At 34.6% G+C, this 25,170-nt stretch overlaps 1 protein-coding gene across 2 annotated transcripts in view; it reads left to right on the top strand.

Annotated features, from left to right (window-relative positions):
* Window positions 1-25,170, top strand: part of diaph3 (diaphanous related formin 3) — a 458,904-nt gene that overhangs the window by 156,525 nt on the left and 277,209 nt on the right. For both annotated transcript variants that reach the window (XM_088913166.1, XM_088913165.1), the window contains 2 exons: window positions 21,809-21,883; window positions 22,000-22,069. In XM_088913166.1, the coding sequence (XP_088769292.1) occupies window positions 21,809-21,883; window positions 22,000-22,069 (145 nt within the window). The remainder of the gene's footprint in view (window positions 1-21,808; window positions 21,884-21,999; window positions 22,070-25,170) is intronic.

Here is a 25,170-nt window from a genome sequence, read left to right as displayed (position 1 = left end):
AATGTAGCCTATAGTAACAATATGTTGCTGTATTGTTATATACACGTATAACAATATATATTCAATAAGTGTTTTATTAACTAATATTTTAAATACAATATATTATGTCATGCAGTTTATGAAATACATTAATCAGTGTTAAATGGCATTCCTGAAAATATTATTTTTAGATTTAAATATCTCTTTTTAGTCATAAAGTAGCATTGGCTACATTAGGTGCTTAACTGGAGTGGCAGACAGATGTTAGAAACATGTTAAAAATGCTTCAAATGTACAGCAGCTAGTGTAGTTTGGGGGAGTAGAGGTAAATTGTATGGTTTGTGAAGGGAGCTTTTTTGAAGAAGTGAGGACACTGTTCTTAGTGGTGGGGCTTCAGCATTGATAATGATAATGTTAATGTTGCTTTATTAGCCCGATACAATTTCTTGCATTAGGAATTCGTCTTTTCGCATACCCCAGCTTGCTCTCCATGAGACACAGACACACAGACAGAGAGAGAAGCTTGGGGTCAGAGCACAGTGTCAGCCATTGTACAGCGCCCCCGGAGCAGTTGGGGTTAAGGGCCTTGCTCAGAGGCCCAACGGAGTAGGATTCCTCTGCTGGCTACGGGATTTGAACTGGCAACCTTCCAGTCACAGGCACAGATCCTTAGCCACAGAGCCACCACTCCACCCATTAGAAAGCACCCCTCATTTCATCTTTTGCATCACACCTCAAAAGTTCTATATATTGGGGGCCAAGTACAGCCAAGTCTTGACTAGGTGCCCAGTTAAGCATGTCTGTTACTGTTCAGTTTTCTTTGTAAACCCTTGCTTGCCACTCTGTTTGTAAAGCTATAAAACACTTCTACTGCCTAAACATCATTAGAATCTTAACAGCAGTTGTGTCACAGTGGTTTCAAATTGAGTACAATTGTAGTGAGGACAGTTATGTGAATACTGTATATGGACTGTTTTCATTTTATATGACCTCATTAGGTAGACCCTGTTTAAATGTACAAAATGCTAGTGTTGTTCAAGCATGTTTATAAACCTATAGGTGAAACTATAGTATAAGCTTGCTTGTTCACTAGATCTTGGGTTCTCTTGCAGTTCCTTTGTTGATTTTATCTGCCTTTCCTAAGTTATTGTTTGGCAATAGAGCTGATATTCTGTTTTATGATTTAGACATATATCCATTAGTAGCTAATTGGGAACACTAATCTCTTTTCTCTTTTAACCTGCACCATGATGTAGAGCAGGTGGCTAGGATTAAACAAAGAGGCAGCTTCCAAAAACCTAAAAAACCAACTTCCTGCACAACAATCCTATGCCAAAACATGGAACATCTGACAACAAAATAGCATTTATGGCAGAACTCCCATTTTCAGAGGCACAGTTCTACTTTTGACTGTTGATTCTCCGAATAACCATAGCTATTACTGTGATGTGCACAATAACAGCAAATTAGATATGCTATTCTAACAAATATAATTTACTAACATCATACTCAGCACATTTGTAAATCCTGTCTATTATATGGTTGTACAGCTGAGCTTTATTTAACTGTTTGTCTGTAGTATCCTCTTTTACCATCTGATGTCTCTGCAGTCCTGTTAAATTGTTTCCAGGAACTAACTCAGATTTAATAATGGAAATCCTAAATAGAAACAGTGTTGTCCCCTGTATAACCAATAGCTTTCAGGATTTTTGAAAAAATTCATATCCTTAGACTCAGAGGGACCACTTGCGTTTGACTAATAGGTTGTATTATTTATGTTTTGAACCAGCATAAGTGACGTGGCTAATAAACATTTGCAAATATTTATTTTCCATATGTATCTTTCTTATGGATTAAACTAGGTAACATATAGTGAGTTTCCAAGTCTAATTTTGTGACTTTTGTATGGTAGGCTGTGAGCTGGCTGAACACACCAGGAGACATTTTCATTTTTCACTCTGCTTTAAAACCTTAAACATCAAAAATCTAATAAAACAGGAGGTAAACACTGATGGTAAACAATAAGTACACTTACAAAACATAACTATTCCATTATTTTTTAATAAAAACTTTAGAAATGAATTCTAATTTGAAATGTTGTCTTTGTAACGATCGACTCGTACGCTGAACTCGCTTGATGGGCGACAGGTGGATGAGACCCAGGGAACCGCACAGGCAGCATGCAGTCAGGGGAAACAGGCTAGGGATTCAGGGAAATGGCGCTGTTCAAGTTTGTGGTCGAGCAGGCGGGGGTCAAAGCCCATGAATCCAAAAACACATTCCAAAGCACAAGGAGGAAATCCAAGAGAAGGTCAAAGCAAACCAGGGTCCAAGCCATGTAGGTACCAAGCCCAGAGGGAATCCAGGAAAGAGAGAATAAAGCACACGTCACAAGCTGGAGGATGCAAGCTTGAGAGGCTCATGTACAGAACTCTATAACAGAGCCCTGAGCAGAGTCGGAGCTGCCCCTAAATATCCTAAATGAGCCATCTGTAGGTGAGGTGGTTAGTCTCCAGGTGATATAGGTCTCATGTCTAATATTTTCCAATTTTCCATTGTGCTCAGTGACAGATAGGTGGAGCACCACTGCCACACCAATGCTAGCTCGCCAGGAGCCAGAGCAAGCATGGCACTTCTATTCAGAAGACTTTGGAAAATTCTCAAATGTTCAAAACCTTTTTCGGGAGTATTCTGGTAACATTATATATATATAATAAATAACATTTTCTGATGTCCAAACTCACTTTTCCAAAAACCTGTGATTGTTTACCATGCGTGAGCAGATATAATGCACATTTATGTAGTTTAGATTAGCTTAATTGTTTTAGGGGGCAAACAATGAAGTCTTAAATGATCAAGCTTGTGCCTGTAAACACACAAATGATGCAAATAGATGATAGGCTTTAGTTAGGGAAGTGTTGAAAGTGATGACAGACGAAAGAGGGTTAGAATTTGACTCTGGCTTCAAAGGCAGTGAATAACTATTGGGTTAGTGCTGTACTGAGATGGGGAATATTGAATGAAAGAACCCCACACTGTAAACAGTCTTTGCAAGAAGCTTTTTTCCATAACTACCCATTCAGTCTGTTTTGTTTGTGCTAGACTAGCAACCAATAAACCCCATTGCATATGTTAGCAGCCCTATAATAATGTTCTAAGGTAGGAAGACCCACCCCACTGCTTGGTTTTACCCTCTACCCAAGAAGTTAATTTTTCTGGCTTCTAAAGAATGATAAAGTTTGGAAATAAAGACTGGAATACATTGGAAAAAGTAAAGAAATTTGGGGAGCATATTGTTCTTGTTTGAACTTACCAGACCCATCAATGAGAGGATATAAAGACCTAATTAGGTAGAGTTTGTGTTCCAGCAGAGAAGTAAAGCTAGCTTTTTGATAGGGACTGGGATAGGTATTCACCTGGTAAATCCAAATATGTAAAGCTGTTTTTCAAGGAAATGCTACCTGGACAGTTTAAATGGAAAATTACATCTTCAGTTTTTTTTGTAGAGTATGACCTTTAACATTCACTAGAAGCACTGTTTTCTAAATTTAATTTCTAACCTGAAAGTCTATTTAAATTTTACAAAAATTAGAGTACATATGGTAATGAGGAAACTGTATCAGACATATGCAATGCCTTGAAAAAGTGAGGGAATATTTCTAATCAAAACATGAATGTTTAAAATTGATCAAAGATGTTAAATGTCAGCAAAACCTACCCAGAAAGATCCAAAACTAAAATATGTTGATTGCATAAGTAATTACCCCCTTTAGCAAATACTTGTTGTAACTTCTAGCAAAAAATTTTTGGATAAGTCTACCAATGTTTGCGCGGGCATGGTGCAATTGTCGACCATTCTTACTTGCAGTTGTGCTCAAAGTCTGTAAAGGTGGTTGACGACTGTTGATGGGAAGCAATTTTCAAGTCTTGCCAATGATTCTCTAACTGATTCAAGTCAGAAGTTTGACTGATCCACACAAGGACATTCATGCATTCCGATTCCACTTCAGTGTAGCTTTGGGCTTGTACTTTTGGTGAAAGTCCTGCCAAAAGGTTAATTTACTCTCAAGTTTTAGGTCTTTAGGTCTCTTTATCTTTTCATTTCTAGAACTTTATCCCCGAGTTGATTTGAGAGCTTCTTGGTCTTCATAGTTAAATTTTTGCTTGAAATTCACTACGATTTAGGGAGCTTACAGAGACGGCAATTTTTATTCTGAAATCATTTGAACCATGATTATTGCACACCGAGGTGAGCATGACCTGATAAAATGTTATGTACCTGAACTAATTTAGGTTTGCTATAGCAGAAGTGGTGAATGTGATCTATACATATATTAATCTTTTCACATACAAATACATTCAAGTTTTGATTTAAATATTAATTCAAATATATATGTAGTAGTGTTCAACAAAGTAGAACATTATTGGAAAGGGTTAAATGCTTTTACAAGGCACTGTATTTTAAGTTATAGTTTTACGATGTCAAAGATAGCAAAGAAATCAAGACGAATTAAGGCAGCTAAGAAAAGACAATCAGAAAAAGAGCTTTAAGTTTACCTGGCAAAAGTCAGACTGAAGAAGTAAAAAAGTGAGTGTTTTAAGAGAGAAATGGAGAACTAGTGGTTCATCGTTGACTCAACTCAAGGCTTTTAGAGAGAAAGTGAAGATGGAAGATAAGGTGATAATTGAAGTGATGAAGGGACCAAGGGTGCTTAGAGGTTCTAATGCAGGACTGTTTAAAAACAAACATATATCAGTCCAAAAAAAGAAGAAATATAGGTAATGGGAGCAGCTAACTGGAAGAGTTGTAGGTTTGGGAAAAAAATGTCAGAGTTGGTTAGGATTATGAAAGAAGGAGAACCAGTGGGTGAAAGATGTTAAACAAATATAGATATTAATTATTGAACTAGCAGTCAACCCGCTGGTACTGGGGGAAGTAGTGGTGCTCATTAAGTCATGCTAGATTGATATGCAACTGCTAATTACATTATCCTTGAATGATGCCTTGTTGATTCGTGTAAACATCTAATAAGTAACACAGTTAATAAAATTACAACAGAAATATTAGATGATAAAAAGTACCTTTTATAATTTCTATAAACTTGTGTGAGAGGTAGTGGACTCGAAGGCTTTGCTCTGTGCTTACTTGAAAGAGGCATTTCTCCATATGAAAGCTAATGCTAATAAATTGGGTTAAGGAAGATGGACAGCCATTTCTTGTTGTGTACACTGTCCTATTGAGAACAGCATGAATTTAAGTTAAAGATTAACTGAAAACTATTATATATAGAACAATTAATTTGCAACTGCATTTGAATTTAATGTTAATTTATGAAAAATTAAAAGCATTACCAAACGTGTATGTACATTAGTATGACTATATATTACATATATGTGTACAATGAAGTGAAAATGTAAATTTAGATAGGCAAGCTAGATCTATTGAAAGATTTATCACTTCGCAGCCCGAATTGTGAATTGTGTTATTGACCATGTATCGCGATGAAGAGTGAGAACATACACACTTAGCTGCACATGAAAAATATTGAAAACAAATTTATCATTCAGTTCTCACTAAGCAAAAAAACACCACTAAATCAAAAAGAAAAAATTGAGGCACCTTATCTTGCTAACTTGATGGCTAAGGTAATCTGACTTTTTCCTCCAGAGATTTTCAAAGGCTATACTCCTAAAACACCACTTTGAAGATTTCATTTACAGATAGGCAAGGACAATAATATAGTATATATTACTTTGCAATTTAAAAAAAAAAACAGGCAATATCTTCAGGATTTATCTGATAAAGATATATCAGTTTGTTTTACATGTAAACACCTTACAGAAAACATTTATTTTTAATATAAATTGTATCCAAACTAAAAAGTATGGAATAGGACCTTGTTAAAATTTCATTCACTTCCTTTGCCAAGTAGCTAATGACTCATCAATTTAGGAATAAACACATCAATACATCAATCCAAAAAGCAGAGGTACCTGGATTCACAAGATGATTAGAACATTCAGGCATTATCTGGGAACAGATCCAACAAGCCAAAGGTTAATCTGAATGCCATCAAGTATAGCATGGTAAATGTCTCTGAGATCTGGTAGATGTCTCTGAACAAACAGGCATGAGCCCTGGAATACTCTGGAATAGAAAGGATAATCTCTAATCACAAATGATTAATTTTAAGATATCTAAATGTGTTTTCCACTAAAATCATTAAATTGGTGGATTTACAAAAATAGGAAATGATCTCAGCATGAACCATTCCATGTTAAAAGTGTCTTCGCAAAAAGCTTATTTGCAGTGATATTAAAGATTTTTGTCCTGCCTTTAGTCCTAGACTATTCAAATTAATAAGCCTAAATGAATAAGATCTAAATGTCACATGAAAACCAGGTAATAGTGCAAATATGAAAATATGGAAATGATTGTTATATCTAGTTTAATTAAGTGAAGAAAATGAATATGTATTTCAACACATGGTATATTTCTTCTAATTAAATATTCAGAGTCTGTTAAATGAAGAAACAAAAAAAAACTCCTTTTATGTAGTGTTGTTTATCTGAAGAATTGCAAAGCACTTGACTCATAGCAGGAGACACTGATGACACACTGCAGTCGTTATGTGCCAACAAACTCACTACACTGAAGATCAGGTCAATCCAATAGTTAGTACCAATGATAAGTTACTGTACATATTGAGAACTAATATATTCCTTTTAACTTTTGAAAAAATTGTCCCTGTCCTGCAGTTATAGTTCACAAAATCAAACGTTAGACATCTAATGTGTTTTGTTCTTTTCAAAATTTAAAACATTTACATAATGATTTGAGAATGTAATGGCCCCTGTAAAGGCTAATATAAGAGATTAGACAAATTGCATTCACATTCTTGTTATTGCTACATAAATGAGGTTTAATGTGACCAGGAACATTGTATCTGATTACTTTGAGGAAGCAAAATATTTCAATAAACTGGTTTGTCTTAATAGCAATATCCTTTTTTTAATATGAAGTGACTCTGAGCTTGAAAAAAATTAAAAAGTCACCTTTTACAGTACTGTATGTCTTTCTGAAAATTATTCTTTATTAAACACAATGACAACAGTGGTAACCATAATGTATATTTTTTGTATAGTATACTATATATGTATTCTGTATTGATTCACAAAACAACAGTTTGTGAAATATAATTTAACTCAGTATTGAGAATTGCAAAGCAATTTTACTTTTAAGTCCTGTTTTAAAGTAAGTTTTCTGTGTTTTTCTAAAATTTAAAATATTGGAAGAAACAGAAACAGTAGAAAACCTTTCGTATTGTCCAAGACCCCCACCCCCATCTTCCTCCATATACCTATATCAAATGTAATGATGGAAAAATAGAAATTTCCTGCATTTTGATGTCATTATAGGTATTTTAGTGTTCATGTCAATACATTGTTTTGACCATCCATCATATTGCACACTGCAATTCTAGGTGTGAAAATACTTTATTGATGGAGTTTGAATGATGTGTGAAAATACTTATTTATGGAGTATGAGCATTATTTTAGATACATATATTTCAAGTTAGGACAATGTGTGAATAAAATGCTTTTATTTTATTTTCTTTTTAGATTTTTAGACATAATTTTTAGTCATAATCTGATAGAACCCAGAGAATAAGACACAAGTATTGCTACAATTAATCGCATAATGTGAAACCCCACAAACACCACACAGAATCTTTTGTTGATTATATCCTTTACACTTCCAGGTTAATAAAATTGTACTGATGAAAGACACTAGTCAGGTTTTGTAAAACATGTTCCTCTTTACCATACTATAAATTAAAAGATCACTTAATATTTTGTACATTGCCCACTTGACTGTATGTTAAAAAGGTCAGGGCCCACATAAATAAAAACTTAAAATGTTTTTTTCCTGAACCAAATATTATATATAAGCTGTCTGTTAAAACGATTAAATAAAATCATTTTGGACTTGCGTCTGAGAAACATTCAGTCAAGCAGAGGTGGAATGGGCAAGACTTGCAATGCAACGATCATAGTTACTTTTAGTTTGTGTGACCTTTGATTTTGTGATAGTCATAACTGAAAAACCTGAATCACCTTGGTGTGTGGTAGTGTAAGGCAATAGAAATATGCCTCCAGATTTAGTCTGCCAAGGAGGAATATTCCTTGGCAGACTAAATCTGAAATGAAGCAATATCATGTTTTGTGAGCTGAAGCAATGTCCTTTGGTGGACTGGGTCATGTCTTGAGCTGTAGAATTAATTTAAAATGGATCCAAAACCCAAGGATTGCCATCATAGGGGTCCTCAGTGAAACAAAGTCTGTGAATTTGACAACTCAGCCAAAGTCTGAAACACAGCTTTGGAGACAGTGATGTGTGGAGAATCTTCCAAAATCTCAGTCAAGTGTGGATACATCTCCCACATCATATGAGATTCTTTTTAAATCATTCAGTTCTGCCAGAAGCTAAAAACAGACTGTACTCTGTTTCTTCCAAAATGAAAAAGTTGGTTGTGATTTTGAATGATCCTATTTTTGATCCATAATTATGCATGTTTTGTTATGACCACGGCAGACTACAAGGTGACACCATCAGTGGGCTGCAAACCAATGGTTGAGAATCTGTTATAATGCCACCTTTGTCACTGACAGCATTTCCCTGGTTTATACCAGTGTGTGCTTATCCATATTAATTGTACCCTTGCTTATAACAAAGAATGGTGTACTCTTCACAATCTGAAGAAGTGCTCAATCTTTTTCAGGAAACAATGCTTTTATTCTTTTTCAAACTTAAGATTAAAAAAACAAATCTAATAAGTGGGGTAAAAAAATCTGGAACCCTGAATGACCATAATTTGTGTTGTTTTATGAAAGAGAATTTAAAATGTTATTTTTTGTTAATAAACATACAAATTAGTGTTACAGAAGGCAAAGTGGAAGGTTCTTTTTGACTGTCTTTCAAAAAAGGATCTTCTGCAAGCTGTAATTATGACCTTGTTAACCCAGACAGGGTTTAGAAGACAGACACTGTGAATGTAATAATATAATAATGGCTCTGTAGCTTCTTGAAATGTAACTAGATGAAGGTAAAGTACATTCCAGAGCAACAGTTGCTTATTGGCCCAGATCTTAACCTGTTTTTTGTAGTGTTTCAGGTGACACTGGTCCATTGCTGGGCTTACTTCCTGCAGCGATGGTCCTCACTTATACAGCTGGGTGAACTGGAGCAACAGGGGTAACCAAGGGCAAAACAGCAGTGCCTGCAGTGGGGACTTAAATCCACAACCTGTAGGCACAGGCTTCCCACTACACTACAGTATGCTGCTTCTGGAAATGTGGAGAAAAATAATATAAATGAATGAATAGGGACTGGTGATTTTCATGTGTTTGTGTTGAATGTTAACTTTAATGAAAACAAGGTTCTCTTTAAAGTACATCATTACATAACTTTACCCCACCCCTTAAACCTGAACAGTTCAAACTTTTGACAGTTTAAGAATTATCGTATTGTTTTCTTGGATATTCTTCATTGTGTAAGTGTAAATTCAACATAATTACTGGGAATTGAATTTTGGCAAATGAGTGTTTGTGGAGTCTCTCCTCCTTCTCTAGATAGTTGTTTTATTGATTCCTAGGTGATTCTCTAGTGCTGACAGGAACAAAACTCATAATAGGGGCTGATTTGGTTTCCCGTGAAATAATCATTTATAGATCAGCTGATTATTTTCTTGTTGCACTTTGCTTTACCCACTGATGATGAAAAATATTGCTTCTCTGCAGTGAGCTATGCATTTCAATGAACTGCTGTCAGGACCTAGGACCTGCCTACTCAATATCACTTTAGACTTTGGCAATTTTCTTCTAGAACAGCTCAAACCAAATTTAATTTTCTTTCTCATGTTGGCACTTTATTCTTCAGCGACAGCCATCATCGACATCATTGTGATTCTTGCTGTGTTTTTTTAACCTTGATACTGAAAAATTGAATGTAAAATGTGATTAAAATATCTGTCTTGGAAAACCAGATAGAGTTTGGAGTGGGGATAGAAAGGATATTACTATAATAAATTTTGACATTTTAATACATACGCACATATGCAGTTTGTACAGGTGTATTCAAGTTGCAACATGTAACCAATGGATTTATCCTAAAACCTTCACTCCGTAAATGGTAGACATGCTAAATGATCCCTCTTTTCTTCTTGCATTTCATGCATCTGGTTAAAGAACCAGTGAGTTTATCTACATTTGCTTGTTAATTTTACATGTGGAAAGGTGATTTACGCATTAATGAACAAGCAACAGCAAAGTGGAATGAATAGTTTAGTCTACCTCATTTTAAAAAAAAAATGTGTGGTTTTGGTCACCATTTATGTAGTCTTGAAGACTAGAAGAGAAGACTAAAAGGGACCCTGATTTAAATATTCATTTCATGAATTCTTAATTAAATTATTCACAATCAACAGTGAAAAGTAAACCGGAGGGATCAAGTGGATTTTATAAGAATGTACATTTAAAACTGAGAGTAGTAGGCCCTTTTTTTGCAAAAAGAGATGTGTCCTTATGGAACAAGCTGCCAAGCCACGTTGTTCAAATTGATCCCTCATCAACTGGATGGGATTCTTAGATACATTAGATTAGGTAGATTAGATTAAATACTTAAAACAAATTAACAAGATGGTCTGAATGTTCTCCTTTTGTTTATAACTGATTTTATGTTCTTATGACACTAATTTAAAAGATTGCTTTTCATGAGCCATCAACAGTTAAGTGTCATAGAAGATCCATAAACCCAGATTACTGTTATCAGATGTACCCAAATATGTCTGTCACCAGACTGCACAGCTGTATCATCTCAGCATGTATCATCCTTGATTACCATTCCCTATGCTGGTAAATGACTTTATCTGAGGAATCTTGGTTCCGTCTCTCATTTGGCAGTGGTAAAATGTCTATATTGCTGAAACCTTGCAAGATTTGGTGCTGTATTTGCAAGGGAATTACATTAATTTTAATGACTGCAGGACAAAGTTAGGAGCTGCAGTGTTGATGATGTCAATGGTAATCTCATTTATAATCTACACTTTCTTATAGCTGCACTAAGATCAAAGTGACCCTGTAATATTTTTGTTTTCTGGCTTGAGTGCAACATTACAGCTTTTATTTATAAATGATGCGAAAATTTAAAAGACACTGCTTGCAAAATAAAGAAACTTGTCTAAAGAAAGCCAATAGGCTTAGGAATTGAAATGGTCTAAAGATCATTTACTTAGTGCATAAAAGAGAGAGAAAAAAACTGAGAGCATTTTATAGCCTCATTTAAAGAAAGAAAAAATAGAACCATTAGCACCTCATCAATCCCTACCGTCAACACCTGTACCTAAGTGGTGACACAAAAAGTATTTCCATTATAATTAAAAGATTTTAGGCCTACCCTTGTCTTTAATGACTGCTACATTCTCTAGTGCTGCAAAATAATTTAGTCTCAAGTAGACTTTTGTTTCACACTTTCTTCACATCCCTGCGTCACCCCATGCTATACTTGTAATTTTGTAATCTGACACAGCATGACTACCAAGTTCTCCACAAAGCAAATGACTTATACAGTATGCAATATATGGTGGATCTAAAGATTTAAAAATGGTTATATTATTGGAGTGTTTTAGATGTGCTTCTGCACACAACATGAAATTCTATATCCTTTTCTTAAAATGTTTGTTTATATTAATTGTTTTGGAAGACTATCAGGTTTTTAATAAACTTATTTTTTACTTATAACAGATTTGTACTGATTATCTAAAGATGCCTGTTTTCCTTTCAAATGATTTTCTGTATGGGTATTGTTTTTTGAAAGTAGTGTTTTCAAACAGGATGCTGTCCCCCATCAGTGGTTGAGGAAGACAGCCTCACTAAAGAAAAAAAGATTTGGCACAACTTTATAAGAAATAAATATATTATTTTCAAGAAATATGTTAAAAAATGTTGAAAAACATTCCAAAACAGAAAAATACTTTGTCAAAAAGTAAAATAAAAGGAATAGAATGGAAAACAGTCAATGGCTTACACTTGAATTTGAATTAAAGTTAAATCTTCTTTTTGGATAGCCCTTCTGTCTATAAGGAAATTTGAGGTGAAGTTTTTACTTAAGTACTTTCATGTCCTTCCTCCGAATGTTTGGAAATAGAGGTCTCAAAAAAAGGGGTTCCTACGTTTCCCCACATGGCAGGGCTATGGATCCAGAGTAACAACTAGATTACACCAGTAAGCTTAATAGCACAAATGGCACAAATAGAAGAACAACAAATGCATAATGTACAACACGTATCACAACACAACACATCGCATCATTAACAAGTCATATTGGACACAAAATTATATCCTGGTCTCTGTGTGTACCCCTACCCAATCCATTAGAAGCAGCAGCCAGGTGTGTGTATGATTTAAAAAAAAACCTGTAGTGATGGCTTCCCCTGTATAGACGCCTGACCACATTAGTGAACAGTTTAAATATATATCCATATGTCACTTGACATGCACAAAATTTCTAAAAAAATTGAATGTACAGTAAAACCCTGATTTTATTTCGCCTGTTTACGCAATATTATTAGTGACCACTTTTTTCTGCACTTGCGGACCAAAGCTTGTGAGCTATGCAATAAGGGGAATGTGTGGGCTCCCACTTGCACATCTTCATCTGGATTTACTTGTAGTGTGCTCTCACGAGGCACCAGTTCTATAGGGGTTTGGGCACTTACTGGGACAATTATTAATTGTAGCAGTAAATCACAAAATTGATTCTTTTAATGGCCTTAGAATCCAACCATGCGATATAACTCAAACAACGCACACACACAGGTACTAATACACGAGGATACATTTATTAATACATAGAATATGCATGTAAACCTAACAGATCTTATCGAGAGGGTTATCAGAATACAAAAGATATATATTCATTCAGTTACGAAGAGTTACACATATCAAGAGGACATACGTTCGGTATATCATTCATTTAGACCGTTTCGTAATTGAACTTGGTTATAACTTCTACATTAGATACTCAAAACAAGTACATAACTCTTAGGAATTAAATTGATATCAACTGGTTAGGATAACAATTGAATTCTCAAGCAGTAATGCAGTGAAGTTGAATACTCATCCAATCTCTGGGGATTCAGATCTCCTGCGGGCACAAAGAAGCAGTTGCAGGCTTGTTGCTGTCCAATCCCCGCTCTCTGGCTCCGTGCCAGGCTGTGCTGTGCGGCTTGCGACGGTGCTCTGCTGATGCTCTCTGAAGACCGGCTAGTTAGTGTTGGCTTTAACTAGCGAAGTTTGTGCACAGGAGAATAGTGACTGTGGGTCCCAGCAGGTCAGGAAGAAGACCGGTTCGTTCCTGATGAAGCGCTAGTTCTGAATAGTGATTCAGTTGTCCACAGTTCCAACCTGTTCACGAGGCTTCCTGCTGATGCTAACCGCGGGTGGATCTTTTGGTTACTCTCTGGCAACCCCCGCTCTCGACTCTTGGAACAAAGGAAAGTTCTGGCACTCGGACACACTGGCCGTTACGTGGTTGTCCGGGCTGAGTCTCAGGATGGTCAGGAGGCGCGCTGCGAGAATGTCCTGCCCTTGGAGCCTTTCTGCTCCTGGGCCGTCCTGCCCTGGAATTGTCTCGCACCCCTGGAAATCTCCTTTTTATAGTCTTTAGAATTTTCCTTTCAGGCTCTCTGTGTTGCCTGTTTTTACCTGGAGGAACTTCAGCTCGTTCATTGGCTGAAAGTTTCATGGGCATCAGAGACCCACGTGGGTTACTCGGCCCTACCAGTCCCTGATTGGTTGATCAAGGTGAGATATGAGTCACTTACTCCTGACACTTAGGAATGCAGTCCAGATGTCCATCTGGCACTCCCTAGACAGATAGGCGCCAATGGATGACCATTGATCATGATAGCCAGGCTTAGCTAAGTGCATCCCCATTTGGGAGCTGTCCCTTATCAAAAGAAAACATCTTTAACTCAGCCTGCATGAATAGCTTCTCTGTGGCTGCACCACAGAGATGAAGAGAGAGATGGGGCCTCATTTGGGAAAGCACAGCAACACTTAATTCTGTCTTATAAACAAGCATTGCCGCTACATACTTCACCCTATCTACATCAGTCTGTAGTAAAGACACAGCTTGGTTAACAGAATAGAAGTGCATTATTGGTAATGCTTTATTCAGTTTCTGAAAGGAAAGTTTGAGGTGTACTGTATGTTGTGTATAGGTCTGTTAAGAGCATGATGCTCATCTGTGAGTGTTATGCTACAAAATACAGAGAAAAGTTAAATAAAATAAAACTCCATGGTCCCCTAGGATAATAGTCTCCGTTCTTGCATTTGTTGTGGAAAAATATTACAAAATAATTTTTTGTAGAAAAGAGAATTGGACAAGCTGCAAAAGGGAGTGAGTACACTTAATTTACTTTTCCATCTGTAACATTTGATGTAGACAGTAGTATTGTATTTATAATAGTAATTAAAAAAGTAAAAAAAAAATATTAACAAGGTAAGGAATAATGTAACAGTGATCTAATAGTTATGCAATAACTTGAATAACAGGTCAAAAAAAATCCCTTGTTTTAAGTATTTATTTTCATAAAAATGCAGACTACTAATAAATACTAACTCTATTTCTGAAATAGGTTTTAACAGAAATCTTATTACCGAAATGCTTGTTTCGTGATTTCCAAAGCCAAATACCCTATTTCCTTTATGGTGTTAAGTCCCACATTTGCAAAATCGCCATTCACTGAGATTTCAAAGTTCCTAACCCTTGTGAAAACCGAGGTTTAACTGTATTAAAATATTTAAAATAGGTGCTTTACAGTATATGGCTTTAAGCCTAGTTGAGGACAGACACATTAACTTTACTGATGACGCTGTCATTGTCAGTCTCCTCCAAGACGTAGACACTGATCTTGGGCCTGTGGTGGATTATTTTGTTGAGTGGTATAAGAACTCCTTCCTTCAACATAGTGTGTTGAAAACCAGGGATATGATCATTGATTATAGAATTATACATGGATGTCTTATGTAAAAAGAGCCAACAGCGATTGTTCTTCCTGAAAAACACTCTGCTCTTTTAAATAAAATCTGACTGAGCAGAATAGTGATGGTAGCCAGCAAAATAATGGGTCTACGGCTGTCAGACATTTTTGTTAAATATCGCATTAGACTGATATAATCATTGACTGTGATTACTATTCCTTGCACAGTGAATTTGAGCTGCTTTTATCTGGGTGTTGATTTGGAGACTTCCCAGATTGAATTACAATCAAACTTGTTTTTTTTTAAAGTTAACCTTTATTCCCACGGCTATTAACAAGCTTAATTTGGACACTTGACTATATATTTTACTTTATTTACTGGATATATTTTTTTCTTTCTGTTCATACACTTCTGTTTCTTATTTGATAATCGGTTCATGTTGTTTGATGTATGGTGTTGTCTTTTGCCTGCCAGCAAAGCAAATTTCCCAACAGGGACAAGACAAAAAAGGATGTAAGTTAACCTAGCCTTTGGAGTCTTTGGAATATGTGATGAAATTTGTTACTGTCAGTGACCCTTACCTATTTGTGGCTAGACTGTAGTGTACTGTTTTTTTTCCATCTGGTGGTAGTTTGCTTTCCAGATCTCAAGTATTCAGGAGGAATCTGTACTTCCACAAATAGTACTCTATAACTTTACAAGTGTTTTAAGTCAAATTGATCTAAATAGTGTAACTGAAAAATGAGTCTTTCTTTGTGTCAAATGCATCAAAACTTCCTTGTTACTCTGACTTGTTTACATTTGGATTCTAACAAGAAAAGTGAGGGTTGATGTTACCCACAAGTCACAGGTTGTTTCATCTCCAGAGTATACGATTAAGAATGTGTTACACTAGTTGAAAGTGTCTTTGTTGTTTAAAAGAAGATTTTCATTATAAGAAGTAACTCAGGTTTTTGTAATGCCTTTAATTGAACTATGTTAATTGAAGTGGATTTTTTCCATTTTCCAGTACATAAGTTCATTTTTTAAGGCAAAACACCTAACAAATTAAGTTGGAGTCAATGTGTTATCTTTTTTTTTGACAAATTCAATTGAGGTAGAGGGCCCTTTGCTTCACCTTGAAATTCACACTGACATACATGCTTGAATTTGATTATTAGATGCTTGAAGGCATGCAGCTTGTTGATTAGAGCTGCACGGGTGCTGAATTCCAATTGAGAAGGATGTGATATTCTATACTTTATTCAGATGCTTCAGTCTGTTTCGTATGCTGAAAATTCATTGACATGAACTGCTTTGATCACCTTTGAGACTAGGGGCTTTATTACAAAACACTATATCTTTATCAATAAGGAGGCCGTTTCAAAAGAAGATGTGCAGTTTTTTCCCTGTTTTCCTCCAAAACGTATAGATTTTCATGCTACAAGTTAATTTGAGGCTTGGTGATTTCCTCTAATGCTAAGATATTTTCATGTATATATTTTCACTCATTTCTGAGTATTGATTAATGCCCATTACTAGCCTCACGTTGCCACTCTTTTCACAGTAATGTTTTAAATATACAATGTATGGATGACGTTGATTGTCTTTTAAAAGGTACAATGGTATATTCTCTTTGTGTCTGGATTAAACTGTAGTGAATATAAACTTTTTGTCTAAATGCACTTTACATACCAGGGAAAACCCCCCCCCCCAAAGAAAAAGAAATCCTACAAAGTTTTGCTCCCTTTTTTGAATTGTCCATCGTGTTTTCCTTTTGGTAGTGTTTGTTTCACAGTGGTCAGGGATAACAGGCAGAGAATTCATCTCCTGATTCCTAACCAGACAGGAAGAAACTGAAAGTTTGGTGCTCTTTAATTGGCTAAAACAGCTGGCTTGCTGCTTCGATTTTTGGGACAGCAAGTTAATCTCAAGATGAAAATTTCACCAGCAGCCTTTTAGATTGGAGAGCCTGAACCTGAGGATAGACAAAACACTAATTAATATACAAACTATGGTCTTACCGGTGGGAGCTAAACTTAGCTACCCAACTAGATACTTGAATAACACAATCCCTAGCTGGTCCAAGTGAATTGTGTATTCAGAGGGTGGTAACATATAGAGATCACTTTTCTTTAGGCTGTGACAGGCCATGTATTCATTTTCAAATTTCTGCGGTTCACAGACAGAATGTCAATTAATATACTGTGTGGAATCATGGTAAAAATGCGGAGAACAATCAAAAGTTTGGCTTACAGCTATGAAGAGTACCAAGACATCTTTTAAAAGAAAGACAGACCTCCTGTTAGGCTGAACACGATCCTTTTACAACTAAGTGGTTATAAATACTTCTAGAATAAATACTTCTAGAATGTTATACAAACGTGTATTGATAATTGGTTGCAGAGATCTATTTATACTAGTGCTATTTACTTTACAATTCATATATTCACATAATAGTTTGATGATACAGTTTGGCATTTAAAAAGGAACATTTCCTTCACTTTTTCTTTTCAATGTATAGTTTTACATCTCAAACATAGCAGTTTGGTGTTTCAATTTTATACTACTGGCCAAAGTGCAATAGAATCCATGAAGGACAGTGTTCACTATAAAGTAAAAAAAAATGTGAACAAATTATAAATGTCCTTCTCTGTAAAAATAAATATTAGGCCTTGTCAATCTGTTTGTCGTCCTCCTATGGTTTTTACTTTTTGAATTGTACATTTTTTGTTACATTTGTTTTAAAATAACATCATTTTAATCAAATTGTGTTTTTCAAAATGAACCAAATTGAAGATAGAAATGATTCACTATAATATCTCATGTTTTAAAAGGAAAAAGTGGAAAAAAAGTTTAAATGGATGATGTCCTTGAGCTAATGGAGAGTGTGATACCCAGACGTATTATTGTCATCATCTTCTGACTGCTTTTTGACCTTACCACCCCAGAAAGACAAGCCTCATATGGCCTGTAATCCTTCTGTTTCCTGCTACAAGTCAACAAGTAAATCCTTTGTCTAGAGATGTAGTAGGGCCAATTATTTTTACTGAGAAAACATTTTCCATCTTTCCTTATCCTCTTCCGTATCTTGCCTTGGGCCACGGTTATTTTAACAAGGTGAGGGCATTATGGAAAGCTGCAATGTCAGTGCAATTCACCATAAAGAGCCTCTCTCTGTTTCTAGCTTTTCATCCCCACCAATTTTTTAAACAAGGCTCAGATCTGCACTCTGTCCACCCTTGTCTATCTGTTATACAATATCTCCATCTATAGCCAATGATGAAATTGAGATCCCTTCTTAAATTTTCTATATTGAATAATTTCACTAGAGATATAGCTGACAGGAATGGTGAATTACAAGCAGAGATGAAAAAAGATAATAGGCAAAGAGAGAGAAAAGGATATTGCATTGAAGGCTAAAATACATAAACTTGATGTTTGGTATTCGGTTTTTCAGTCACAAAAATCTAATAAGTTTTTAGAATAATAAAAGGAAACTTTCAAATGATAAAAAGGAAATGACTGATGTTTTAGGTCAATAAGCTATTTAATTTAGGTTTTTACCAAAGAAATCAACAATACATCTTGGGATATGAAGAGCATGGAAAAACAAAGGTTTCGGTACTGAAAAAGTTTAAGATTAACAAATCTCCAATACATGATGGTATTCTACCAATTGTACTTATGGAAATAAGAGATACTATGTATTGGTCATTAACACATTTTTTCAACAGTTGCTGAAGATGGGAAGTAATACCTTTTGAAAATTCCTAATGAAGTGCCATCCATAAAGTCAAATTCTTTGACCAAGCAACAACTGTAATGAATACATATATACAGTAGTATACAATCATGAGATTTTTATAATGGTACTCCTAAAATAAAAATAAATTAATTGCATGTGGTTGACATTCAATGTTGGTATATGTTTTGATTGAGAACCAGTTATTGAGTTAATTCAGAATACAAACAAGTGGTGAATGCTCTTACGGGGGTGATGTAATTCAAGGAAACCTTAGGGATCTGTATTAGGACCATACCTCTTTGAAATCTATTTAAATTATTTCGATTTTGATATGATAAGTAAGCCTGTGAAATTTGCAGATGTAGAAGCTGAAAATTAAGTTAAAAATACAGATAATTTAAAACTGGGCAAATATATAGCAGGTGATGTTTAATGTAGTTAAGCTCAGATCATTATGTTCAAATAGCAGTGATGTACAAAGTATGGATATAAATCAGGAAACACTGAGCTTGGAGAAGTTACTTATAAGAAAGTCTTTTATGTTTAACATTGGAATGTATAGTTGACAGTGTAGAATTACAGTATAGATGTTAACAAAAGTTAGACCTCATTTAGATGATTGTGTGAAATTCTGTTCCCATATTATAAATAGTTAAATGATTGTCCTATGCTGACAAGTTAAAAGAACTCAAACTATTTAGTCTTAAATGGAGAAGACTATAAAGGAATCTGAACCGAGTATTTAAAACCTTTAGAGGCATTGACAAAATCAGCCCAAAGGACTTAACCAAATCAACAGTGAAACATGAGCCATAGGACACAATTGGAACCTACATGAAAATGATTTCAAAACGGAGAACAGGAGGCAGATTTTTACACAGAAGTGGGAGTCTGGTAAAAGCTTCTCAGCAATGTTGTTGAAGCCAGTACTCTGGCTTCTTTCAAGACACAACTGGATGAGTTAATCAAATCACCTAGCAACTAGCAATCAAAATGGGCCAGATGGGCAGAATGGCTTCCTCTCATTTGTACCCTTTTTATGTTCTTATGTTCAAAGGGCTTGGTTTAGTATTAGGGAGGGCTTCCATCTGTTAAATTCCTTCAGGGCACACTAAAACCACTATTAATTTTCTTTGGCTGAAGCCTTTGTCCAAAGTTGCTCAGAGAGATTACATTTACCTATTTTTTTTAACATACAAATTTTAGTGCTAATTTTTACAGCTGTGTCTTGTTGGACCAGTATAGTAGCAGCAGTGTCCCTGAGATTTGAACCCATGACCTTCCAGTCAGGAGTCCAGAGTTTAGCCACTTCTTACAAATGTACCTTCTCCTTTTGTTATGTTATGTACATGTAACACAACTTCAGATCTTCACTTTGTGACTATTGTGGTTTTACTTTGGTCACAACATAATATTCTGAGAATTCGGACGTGTTTTCTCTTTACAAAATGTTGTAACATTCTCATCTAACTTTAATACACTACACCATTGCTGTTTTGTCCAATCCTGTTATAGGCTGTTACTGGCTGTTACAGGTTTTTCTGACCCAGTTTCCTAATCTAAGTAAAGGACTTTCCTGTTTTCTGCATAATGTGTTCTCAAAAATGCATGTAATCATTTTTTAAACTAAGTTTGGATTTTGCTTTAATTTCATATTGAGATCATAGTCACTCCAATTTTGAAAAATGTGGTCGTGAAATTGCTCTGTGGTCACTTACACCGCTTTTGTCGTCTCACATAGCTTAAAAAAATGCAACTTCTAGAAGTCAAAAAGATATTAAGAGGCAGTACAGTCACCCTAAATTAAAGTTACTTTTTTAACCTAGTCTTAGGTTTAATTTGCTTTACATTCCTATTTTTTAAAATAGGAAAATCATTTCTTATATTAAGTATCTAAAATCTGTATTTTATTGATAAATAATGACAGTTTATCACTTTTTCCAGCTTTCTAAAATTGCAAGTTTATTTCATGTACATTTTTATAGGCTTCTAGCCAAAAAAAAAACAGATTTTGAAAAGAGATTTGTTTCAGTGGATTTAAATAAACATTAGAGATCTGTCATTACTGTGGAAGGAAAGTTAATCTCCCAATGTCTGCTTTTACTGATATTAAATAGGGTTTAACAAACATTTACCCGATAAGGCTTATTGATATTCAGTGCACATATCCTTTCTCATATTTGTAGTGGAAGAATAGGAATGTTTAGCCCATGCACAAAAATATTTTGGTGTTCTAATTCTGAATGAAAATGTTAAGTGTTTTATGTAAACTTTATACCACTGTTTAATTTTATTCATTTGTATGAATTTTTAGACTTAGTTCAAACAACTTTTTTTAGAAAGCATTTGACACAGGTTCTCTAAAAAGAGGCAGAAATATGTAATTCTCAAAAGTAATTAGAAAGTTCAAAGCTAAGATAAGGCATTTTTCCCTTATTTAGTTTATTTATTTAGTGCACTGTGATTATTTAGTGCACTTTACATATTGCACTGTGAATCTGGATTTCTGTCACCCTTTGTGATTAAGTAGAATATATTAACATTCTATTCACCTTTTATAGATCTGGAGTTTCACAGTACCTCATCTTTAATTTGAATCATTTTTCTGAATTGAAATTTGAGTATCAGTCTGGATTTATGGAAAAATTCTTGATAATTCATTAAAAAATCCACTTACGTGTTTGTTTTGTATGGACTGCTGTGTAAAAAGTGTCTTATTTTATGTAATTTACTGACAGTGTGATGAAAAATAACAAAAGAAAATGCAGTGAAAGTAAAATTCTGGTTTAGGTCATATAAGGTTTAATAAGTACTCATGATATAGCAGAATTTACACATTTACATTATTCAAATTGTACTAGTGCAGTGTTATATAGTCAAACTGACTGCAGATCAGACATAGGAAGAAAGAACATGATGATCCCTTACACCTATGAACTGATGTCCAATTTTAAATGTTGCTGAGATGATTTATTTCTTTGGAATGTCATAAGAAGCCTTGAAGTGGCCTTGCTAATTGTTTAAGTTGGTGTTAATATATTATGCTTTGTTTTACAGCTGGGTGCAGAACTTTGGACATGAAGGCTTGGGATTACTTTTGGACACTCTGGAGAGACTACTTCACAAAAAACAGTAAATACTACTTTATTTTGCAAAAATATAACCTTCTGTTATCTATGCCACATCAGATTTCAAATACTGTAGTTTTCATTCATCATGTCTGATTCTGTTTTTCTTCTTTCTTTCAGTCAAGAAAAGATTGACAAGAAGTGTCAACATAAAGTCATACAGTGCTTGAAGGCCTTCATGAACAATAAGGTACAGTAGTGCAATTTATATTGTGAAGGCTGTTGAGTGGAAAACTCTGTTCACAATTTAAACTGTTGAAAAATGTTGAGTAGAATCTGCTGAATGAATGTCGAACTGAATGAAGTTATCTGGTGCTACAGTATTCACATGACAGTTGTCAAACAATGAAATAATCTTTTCTATGTTTTTAGCTTAGTGCTGCAAATGAATCTAAATATTGTATGCTCAAGGATTTGTGCTTAACTAAATTACAAGCTATACAGTATGCTATAAACAAAGCAATAAAAATAACAAAGGAGGCTCAGTTAATTTAGCTTATATGAATGAAACAAGTGTTCTTTGACTAAAGCAACAGCTTATAAAAAAAAATGTAAATCTTTCTTTGCTTAACTTGCATTTTGAGAAGCTTGTTGATTTTGACTTAGATTAGTTGGTACTTAATTTTTCAAGTGAGCTGTTAATGTTTCTACTAAGGCCTTGTGTACACTTGGGTGGGTTCATATTGACCTAAGACAGAAGCAGGATCACATTGGCTTATTGATCTGTGTGAAAATGGAATTTCAGATGGCTGCACTCATCCAGGCACAATGATAGTTTTTGGCTAGATAGTTAACTTCATGTCTGTAACCACTATTACAATTAGTCATTTTACCTGTCCAGAAGAATGTCATTCATATAGTGCAAAGATTTGTCCACACATGATCAAATTAGTTTAGGCATAGAGTGTGAAAGTATGTAAATAATTTCCCTAGCAGTAGATTGTATGTAGAAATAGTAATTTTGAATTCAGACATTTTTATTCATGGTTTATTTTAGGTGGAAACATTTCATTGATATTTTTTCCAATTAAATAGGTGTTTTTGACAGCAATTGACAATGACTGGCTGAGCACTTTTGAGGAATTTTACATGCTTTTAGGACATTGTTAATTAGAATTTAGTATTTAAGTATATATTTATTCAAAACTCAAATCAAGCTATTAACTATATTTTAAAGTCAAGTTTAAAATTGAAAGTGTTCATATAAATGTATACCTAGAGAGGATTACATCTTTAACAATCTGTGATGATGCTGCCATTTTGTAAGATATCACTCAAAAAAATTCTTAGTGTAAGCTTTAGAGATAAGTTTTGTGAATTGAGTTGCACTTTCTATAAAGTTGTAAACCAAAACAAAATGAACTGTTTACTTGGTTATTTTTATAGTTCAGCATATAAATGCTGATTATACTGGAAAATCTGCATTCTGCACAGAATATTTTTAATTTGGAGATCTATTTTCTTTCCTTTAAGTTAAAAATATACAGAATATATATTTATCTTGCAGATAATTGCGATGGCCTTCCCTCATATAAAATACCCTATGAGGAGAAAAAAGTCCTATCATAAATTATGATTCTTAATTTTAGTGTATTTTGCTGGGAGCTTAACTGATAAACTATGAAACGATTATGCTTGGCCATCAGTTTCCTAGTATTAATCTGTCATACCTGTACATTCTCTTTTGCAAGCCTGTTAAATATTCACAGTAGGTCCAGCATCCTAGAATATTTTATGTCATTGATTCAGGTAATACTTTGGATCCTGAGGTTCAGTCATGTTAGATTTACGGTGGTGTTAGATATCAAACCAGTACTGCATATTAAGGAAGTATTTAAGTTACTTAAATTACTTTGAAGTGCTTGGTTTGCACATCAATCACAAATATGGGGTACTTTTTACAAGCATGTTGAAGTATTTCATTTATTTGTAGCTTACAATTATTTTATTTCAGTTTTTTTGCTTAACCTCATGGGTTAGATGTGGTAACTCCTTACATTAGAAGTGGACACATTTTCAACTTAATTATCTTGTATTATTTGGGATTTTTGAAAAAAAATCATACGTGCAGAGGATGTTTACAGTAAACACTGAAAATCAGCAGATGCTTCGTGATTATCACTTCAAGGTAATACATGATACAGGATAACAACAGGTGTTGTCTTTTGTTTACTTATTTGTAACAGATGAGACTGAGACCTTTCATGGATTTTGTCTGCGTTATGGTACTCATTCAGTCTAGAGTGACTAACTGCCAGGTGTTCATAACCAGCTGTTACTGTCTTCTAAACAATTGAATCAAGAAACTTCGAAGTAATCATGTGTTTTAGATGTTAAAACAATTAACAGCCTTGTTAATTGAGGCATTAATGTTGTAGTATGTTGTAGATGCAATTTCAAGTGTAGTTGCAGTTTGTGACTAGCAAGGTATGAAGTAAAGGTAAAAAATCGTGCTGGGAATGAAAATTCAGGGGCACCAAGGATGTAGTAAGGCAAACGCTTGGGGGGGAAAAAACATTTAAAAATAGAATTAATTTACTGAAATAATTTCTGATAGAAATCCCCATTTTTTTCAGACTGAAAGGTTTTATTTTTTGGTCTTTCGCAAAATAAAAATAACCCTTCATATTTGAGCAGAGTACTATATTTTTTGTTTCCAACATTCATTTATTTTTTCCATCTTGACATATATTTAAAAATTTAAATGGATGCTCATAAAATGAATGGAAAACAATGTTTTTATTGTAAAAATGCATCACTAAAAATAAGAGATTTTTAGCCTGTAGATTCTACAATAAAGGAAATATTAATTTCCAATTAAGCTCTCTTATACAGTATGATAAAGAATAGAGTCCACTAGTTTTTCAGCATTCAGATTACCTGGACGGTATATGGTTTTAGTGTCCCATATCACAAGCCTCTGATGAAAATGATGATGATGGATCCTGATATCTGTCCAAGTACTTGGCTTCCTCCTGTTCTTGCTTGCCTGTCTGTATGTCTGTATGGTTCAATGACCTCACTAGGAGTTGCCTGGTCAATGCTTATTTTTTAATATGTCTTTCTTAAAGTAATTTTGTATAAATGGTGTTGTATAAAAAGTGCATACACTGTGATTATGCACGTGTTTTGAAATAAAAAAAACACTATTTATGTTTCATAACAGTTCCATCAGTTGTCAAAAACACTGCCAATCTGTATACTTCCCCCACACCAATTGATCCAAAACAAATATCTGTTTGAAAGCTGGGCAGTATCCACCTGGCCCAAACCCACATAATGACTTCTGAT

Source organism: Atractosteus spatula, chromosome 4, assembly GCF_055471065.1.
Source record: "Atractosteus spatula isolate fAtrSpa1 chromosome 4, fAtrSpa1.hap1, whole genome shotgun sequence".
NCBI lineage: Eukaryota > Metazoa > Chordata > Actinopteri > Semionotiformes > Lepisosteidae > Atractosteus > Atractosteus spatula.
This window is presented reverse-complemented; position numbering and strand designations above follow the sequence as displayed.